This window comes from Nylanderia fulva, unplaced genomic scaffold (genome assembly GCF_048542155.1).
Source record: "Nylanderia fulva isolate GAGA-0341 unplaced genomic scaffold, ASM4854215v1 Scaffold597, whole genome shotgun sequence".
Classification (NCBI taxonomy): domain Eukaryota; kingdom Metazoa; phylum Arthropoda; class Insecta; order Hymenoptera; family Formicidae; genus Nylanderia; species Nylanderia fulva.
The window spans coordinates 44,143-51,811 of record NW_028190695.1 but is presented as its reverse complement, the minus strand read 5'-3'; the positions used below and the strand labels follow the sequence as shown (position 1 = coordinate 51,811).

The 7,669-nt window shown below is 24.4% G+C and overlaps 1 protein-coding gene across 3 annotated transcripts; it reads right to left on the bottom strand.

The window, feature by feature from the left end:
• Positions 1–512: 512 nt before the first annotated feature.
• On the bottom strand, positions 513–7,451 carry LOC114939133 (aminopeptidase N-like). 3 transcript variants are annotated; one of them, XM_085487681.1, is made up of 9 exons: positions 7,269–7,451; positions 4,376–4,851; positions 3,910–4,126; positions 3,668–3,735; positions 3,390–3,573; positions 2,837–2,972; positions 2,325–2,400; positions 1,577–1,908; positions 513–970 (listed from the first exon to the last, which is right to left on the bottom strand). In XM_085487681.1, the coding sequence occupies exons 2-9, from the start codon at positions 4,822–4,824 to the stop codon at positions 669–671; spliced, it is 1,764 nt and encodes a 587-aa protein (XP_085343807.1). In that variant the 5' UTR covers positions 4,825–4,851; positions 7,269–7,451; the 3' UTR covers positions 513–668. The 3 variants fall into 3 exon arrangements, with proteins under 3 accessions (XP_085343807.1, XP_085343808.1, XP_085343809.1); XM_085487682.1 differs by lacking the exon at positions 4,376–4,851; XM_085487683.1 differs by lacking the exon at positions 1,577–1,908 and having other exon boundaries at positions 896–970.
• Between the last annotated feature and the right edge of the window lie 218 nt (positions 7,452–7,669).

Genomic DNA, 7,669 nt, shown 5'->3' with positions numbered 1-7,669 from the left:
GGGATGTTCAATATATGATTTAAAAAAATTTTTAACACTCTATTCACTCACCTACGCAACCACCCACGCATCAACACATTTATAGACCGATTTTCTCAAAATTGGTACCAAAATTTTGCATATTTTTCGAAGATATACTATGTGTTTTTTTTTAAGTTTTACAATACTACATACGCATCCACCCACGCATTCATACATTTATTGATTAATTTTCTTAAAATTTAATATTTATTTATATCTATATATCTATATATATATGTAGCAAATTTTTTGGGGAGTGTAATGAGATGATGATTTTTTTAATTTTTTAATTTTTTTAACATAGTGTTTCTTAAAGAAAGAGATAAATAAGAATTATTAATTTACATTTTGGTACCAGTTTCATGAAAAACGGTCCACAAATGTGGAAGTAGTTCGCGGTAATACAAAAAAAAGAATTAAATTTTTATGTTAAAACGGATTTAATATAGGCTATATGAGCTAGTCAATATTTGGAGTAATGAAAATCAGACTTTTCGGACAGTTTTTCGGGTGAGTGATTATTCAAACTGAATTTGTTTGTACATTTGTTTGCGACGCAACAGTATGTAAATTTTTATCGTTGATGGACATATTTTTCTAATTTTTGATCAATGAGTGTATATTTATATATTTAAAATGTAATATTTTCATTGCAATTTAATAATATTTACCGTAACATTTCCAACCATTTCTTTCCATGGAAAAGTACCATACATGTATTCCATAGCTTTAAACATAGGATACCAGGCCACATAATCTTCTTCTCGATGTAAATACTTTATTAGATCCCAGAATATATGGCAGTTAAGTTGGCTTCCTATCATTAAATGAAATGCATCATCGATAATTTGGGCACGATTAAGAACATGAATTTTCATGTAATTATCAGAGTTTAGATAATTTGAAATTCTTCGCCAATTGTCATCATCATAGTCAACGCGATAATATCCTGTCAAATAATAAATAAATTTTATTAATTTTTATTGTTTTGAATAATTTTATAATTAATATTTAATATTTTCAAACCTATTTTTTATACTATTATCAAAAATTTTATACATGTAAATAAAATGCAAATAAAAAATAATTATAAAAATGTCATCCTAATACTTCTAAAAAAAAAAAATAAAACTATGTAAGATATATTGTTATATACTATAATATAAATTGATTCTAGTTATGCAAAAATAATATTTATTTTATGCTAACCAACAATATAATTTTTGTAACATGTAACGTTACGAAAATTGTATGTTACCTGCACTTACTATTGTTAATTAAATTGAATTATACTATTTAGAAATAACCGCCTATCTATATTTTAAATATAATATTATATATTTATATGTTATATATATATATATATATATATATATATATATATAATGCAGAAAACTACAAAAAAAATTTATAAATATTATAGTTATATAATGAATATCTCAGATTTTTATAGGACAATGAATAACATAGATAAAAATATAAAATTATGTCAATTATGTGTGTGTAAAATAAAGGCGAGAAATAAATCATAATAAGTTCATTTGTCCATATTTACCAACTTGTTGTATATTGAATATCACCCAACCATCCTTTTCAAATGGAAATAAGAAAAGCTCTGACACGGGTAAAAAATGCATAGTGAAATTGTCAAAATCGGGAGATATTTCCGTAGTATAAGATACAGGAACGTTGCGAATTTTTAATGTGTCTCTATATTGTACCCATGCTTTACCGATAGATTCATTAAAATATCGTTTTATTTTAATGAGAGGACAATACTTTTCCGAAGCCCAATCTTTCATTCCAATTACTTGTACACGCGTATCTTGATTTATTGTTGCAGTAAAATTTGCAATAAAATCCGCAGAGCTTAAACGATGCGATAGCCTAAATTCACAAAGTATTTAAAATGTATAAAAATATGTTAAAATTTTGTCTGTATAACATTAATATTATAAAACAATTTAATAAATACTAAGAATCAAAATATACATATATTGCACACTTCTATTTATATATTTATATATCTTACATCTATATATTCTGATAATAAAGAATACAACATAATTTAAAATAAAATTTAGAATCGGTTTTCATAAGAATAAGAGTAATAAAATTAAAAATAATTCTCGTAGAAGATATAAAAAAAGCGGAATTGTAATACTAAGAAAAAAACATTATAAAATAATGTCAGAAGAAACGAAAGAAGATAAGAGACATTATATACAACTTCTATTATTATAAATTATTTAAGTTGAAAAAATTTATTTTTTTTATAATATATTCTATATTGTATTACTTACTTGTCATATAGGCTCCTTAATTTACTAAATGTTTTTTCAGTTAGTAAGCGTTCCATCATGCGCAGTATAAAAGGAGCTATGATTTACATCAAAATTATGAATTAGATATATTATAAATATATATTTATTATAATAGTTACTTGTAAACATAGTGATTTTTTATAGTAAATATTGTATACGTATACAGGGTAGTAATCGCGTACAAATTAAATATTTTTTATAGCCGCATCGTTCATTATTCTATTTTATAAGTACATTTTTCGTTACCTACCTACAAAGATAGCTAAGCTTTAAAGGACATTCGATTAATTCCCTCTACCTACATATGTGCAACTATTACCGGACACTTTGTGTGGGCATGTGCGCGCGTATGTGTGTATTTTTATAAATATAATACAATATTTATTTGAAATCCAAATAAAGAAAGAATTAATTATCTTCTAATTTTGCACATATTTTAAAATACTAACGGTTAAAAATTTGCACGGAATATTTTATTATAGTACGTATACCTCTAATAGAATTGGGAATTTCCAATGAACTGTTAACACGTGAAGCAGAATTCAACATGTAATAACTATCCAAATTAAAAGAGTAATGTTGATTTTGAACAACAAATAAATTTATTATTTGATGATTTTCATAAATCTATAAATAAAATAGTTAATATATAGATATGACCGTTCTGAATATATACTAGCATTAAATACAAATACTAATATTATTATCGTTACCTCACTGTTAAAACAAAACATTATCTCATTTTGAAACACACACATTAAAATAAATATAATAATAAAATCTAAAATTTTGTATTAATATAATTAGCAAATATTACATATTTTTTAAATTATTTTCTCATGATATTATTTTGCAGATTTCTCTTTATCAAATTTATTAAAATAAATATAATATGTAAAATAAATGATTAGTTTTTGATTAATATATCTTATTTTATATTGCATTAAAATTAAAAATTTTGTAATAAAGTAGCGTTAAAAAATATTAATTTCTAATAAATTAAATTATAAATATATCTGCATGTAATCATTTAAAATGACGTACCTTATTAACAGCATACGTTGCAAATAATGCACTAAAACCTTTTTTAATCCAAAAATCCGACACAAGCGGACTGATCAACAGGGTATTAAACCATTCCTGCATCACTTTACGTCCTACTAATTGAGCCACTTCCATTTTGCGAGTAATAGGATATAATTTTTTATCGTAGATGATATCTGTTTCCCTGAGATTAAATAAATTTTATATTTAATAAATTTTATAATTTTGCATACTAATATAATTTTATTTTTAATGTACTTTCAAGCACTTGTACTCACTTATAAAAAACAAATCCGAAATCTATTATGCCATTGTCATGGAAATTTGGAATTGCAACATGAGTCACCTTCAGAATTATGTTCAAACGTGAATTCCAATGATTTTTAAAAAACAACGTGATATTTTCAGCAAAATTTTTTGCAAATTTCATGTGAAATTCATATTCGTTACTGCACCATATTTCAATGTTTCGATTGTCATAATAAATACGTGATAGAAAATTAGACATAATCATTCTTACAAGATAAGGCGACATTGCAGATGTAGTAGCAAAGTGTGTCCATAACATTTTGTACTCATTTTCTTCTTCATTTTGCAATGGCATATTTGACAAAGCCGTACATTGATTACATCCTATAGATATGTTAAAGGTTGCTTCTAACAATATATTCTGTTCATCCCCACATGAAAGCCTTTGTCGAGGGCATATTATATGGAAATGAATAGCAGCTACCCAACTATACATTTCATAAAGGATAAATTAATGAAACATTTTTAGCAAGCATAAAAATATTGAAAATTAAAAGTCGTATAAATGAAATATGTAATAATATGCACTAAAGATAAAGATTGGACGTCTTTATATTTAAATTCCATGATATATAATAATTTTTGAAACATTTAATACATAAATAAAATATATTAATTACAACGTTTTATGTAATTGCACATTGTACTTTTTTAATAAACATATATTATTTACGTACGCTATTTTTTCTTTCACGTTGTAAACTCTAAAAACTTCATCAGCAATACCAAGATATTTTATATTTAAAGTGTAATTTCCTGGTGATAACTTATCCGTAAATAGAATATAAATTCTGTTTTTTTTAATATCATATGTCAATTCATAAACTGTATCTTTATCATACTCATGATATTTTTTTGCATTTTTAAATAAAACTATATCTTGAATACATAATTTTTCTGATAGTAAAAATATTCGTTGCGTTAGGTTAAGAATGCTTATGCTGATATTATATTCTCCATAGAAAATATGTCCTTCAAGATATGTTATAAGCTTGATATCGTAATGGATTGGTTTTATATATTTTGATGGTGGATAGCATAACGATGATTCATTACGAATAGAAGCAGTCTCAGGAATAAACATTAATCCGCTACTTATTAATAATAGTTTTACAAATATCATCATGTCGGAAAAAAAATATTTATTTTAGATCTGTGAAACAAAAGATAAATAGAGAAATTAAATATAGTTGGATGTTTTTTTCATATATAAATATATATATATATATATATATATATATATATATATACACATACTAGTGTGTTCGTGTGCGTGTGCGTGTGTGTGTGCGTGTGCGTGTGCGACAGACAGAGAAAGAGAGAGAGAGAGAGATAGAGAGGAGAGAAAGAGAGAGAAAGAGAGCACATGTATATTATTATTTTCCATCTGCACTTCTATTTTAATTCTCAAGTGTCTTTATAATTATATACATAATTTTAATTTGCTGAATTTTAATTATGTGTATAACTTTCATTTCTGAATTTTTGTAATGTACCAGAAAATACAAGCGCGCTATTCGCGCGAGTTATTGATATTGATTTACCTACATGAAAACCTGTATGTTTATTCAAAATAAGAAGAAGACAATAAAAGGATAAGGAAGACTGAGCAGCGGTGACAGAGAGCACATATTTACTATTATTTTCATTTAGAGATCTGTGTTATTTTCATTTCTTAAATTGTATATTATAAACTCCAGAAATCACCAATAATAAAACCAACATAAAATCAATTTTAAATAGTATAAATTGTAAACTTGATAATAAAAATTATATACATATATACAAGATATCCCAATATTGGCAATGAAGCTATTAATAGCAATACCTGATATCATTTTTTAGTCAATTTTTCTTTTAGTAAAATTGTCGAAGTATTAATAAATTTATAGTTATAAGCTATTAAAAATAAATGGTTTTTCGCAAACTAAACCTTGTGGAAATAAAATATTAACAAAAACACATTTGTCATTAAATTTGAAGTAAGGTTTACGCTAACGGAACTTTAATTTAAGGCTTAATTACAAAAGATACATGATGGCAAATTTGAGAACATGCAAATATAATGATTGCTTCCCTCGACATTCTCGCAGAGGAAATATCGACTCCGAATGATCTCTGGAATGTACTATTAACAGATTTATTACTAGTTCTGGAACATTCTGTATATATAATAAAATTTTTGTAGATATTTCAGATTAAAGACATCAAAATAGATGTGGAGTTAACAAATGCATGAAATATATAATATTATGAATTTTTTATTTGATTGACAATTAGTAGATTAGTAATTCTTTAAAATTGATAATTCTTTAATGTTCTGTTAAGCTGTAAGAATAAACTTTTTGTAGATAAATATATACATTTATATATTTTTTCAACTTATTCGAACTTACTTTATTTTTGGAACAGTATAATTGCAAAAGTACGTTAATAAAAATTATATTTTTAAACAACTAATTGCTACAAATTAATACTTTAGCAGCACACAATGTTGGAAGAATATAATATATTCACACACACTTTATTACAAGTATTATATCTACCACGATATGGTTCGAAAGACCATGATAGACCGACTGATTCTCTCAACATTTCATCATGATAAATATGATGTGTTAGGGCAACAAAACTTCTGAGGTCGTTTATATATGTATGTGTTTGTGTGTGTGTGGAGGCATTTGTGTATAACTGTTGTCTTAATTAAACATATTCAAATTTTGCCCAATTTATCAAATAAATATGCATTATTTACAAATTTATATTACTTATTTCAAAAAACATGGTTGCAAAAAATATGGTCTAATATCTCGTAATATACTTCATCGCTTCCGATAATTTTATCTTAATAATTGTCTGAATTTATAATTGTAATAATTATCTCACAATAATTCTTAATAATTCTGTTTATCTTATTCATATTAACTATTTTTAATGAAAATTAACATCCACGATTTCTTTCCTTTGTACAGTATTCTATTTAGTGTCAGAATTACTTAATTATCAATTAAAGTATTAAATTAGCCACGGATCTCTTTGTATAAAAGGCATGCAAAGTTAATTACATATATGATCTTTAACACACAACAAAAAAGTTAATATTTGATTCTTTGTTCTTGTTAAAGTTATTCTATTTAATGTCAGCACAACTTATAAATTATTTTAAATGTGAAAATACACAGATATTTTTTATAAAAAGTAAAAAGTACGAAAAATTTTAGAAAACAGAATTTTAATTATGTAGTAATAAAAGAACAATTAAGTGTGTCTATTATAATATTTATCATCTGTTATGTAAATTGCAGTATTTTTAAATTTTAGAATTATATTATTTAATATCAAAGTTTTGTAAGTTTATTTCAACATTACAATTTGTAAAATATTATATTATCGATATTATTCGAACTTATTTCTGCATTAAAATCTAAAGATAATTTAAAATAAAATTATTCTCTTTATATATTTATATGTTTGCAATTCTTTAAAATTCCGTAATACTGTATGATTAAATTATTTTGTATTTGTAGACAAATATATATATTTTTATATATTTAACTTATTCTGATTTACCTTTTATTTCGGAACAGTATTTGATTACAAAAGTATATATATTGATAAAAATTATATTTTTTAATAATTAACTGGAACAAAATTAATGCTAGCAGCACCCAATGTTGAAAAATATAATATATTCACACACACTTTATTAAAAGTTTTCTATCTACCACGATGTGATTCGAAAGACGACGAAAGACTAACTGATTCTCTGGCCAACGAAACTTCTAAGGTCGCTTATATATACAAATATATGTGCGTGTGCGTGCGTGCGTGGTGTGTGTGTGTGTGTGTGTTGGCATATATAAAATAATAATATAATATATAATATGTTATATATATATTATGTACATATACAGATCATATTATATATTAATTATATAATTAATACGAAAATTAATTAATAAAAGGCTCGT

What these genes read in the sequence shown, in the direction of transcription:
- LOC114939133 (XM_085487681.1), bottom strand. Translation starts at nt 4,824, where the DNA reads ATGATGATATTTGTAAAACTATTATTAATAAGTAGCGGATTAATGTTT. An exon ending in AATTCCCAATTCTATTAGAG is followed by an intron (nt 2,401 to 2,836) that starts GTATACGTACTA and finishes TGTAAATCATAG; the next exon opens with CTCCTTTTATACTGCGCATG. An exon ending in TTAAGGAGCCTATATGACAA is followed by an intron (nt 1,909 to 2,324) that starts GTAAGTAATACA and finishes TTGTGAATTTAG; the next exon opens with GCTATCGCATCGTTTAAGCT.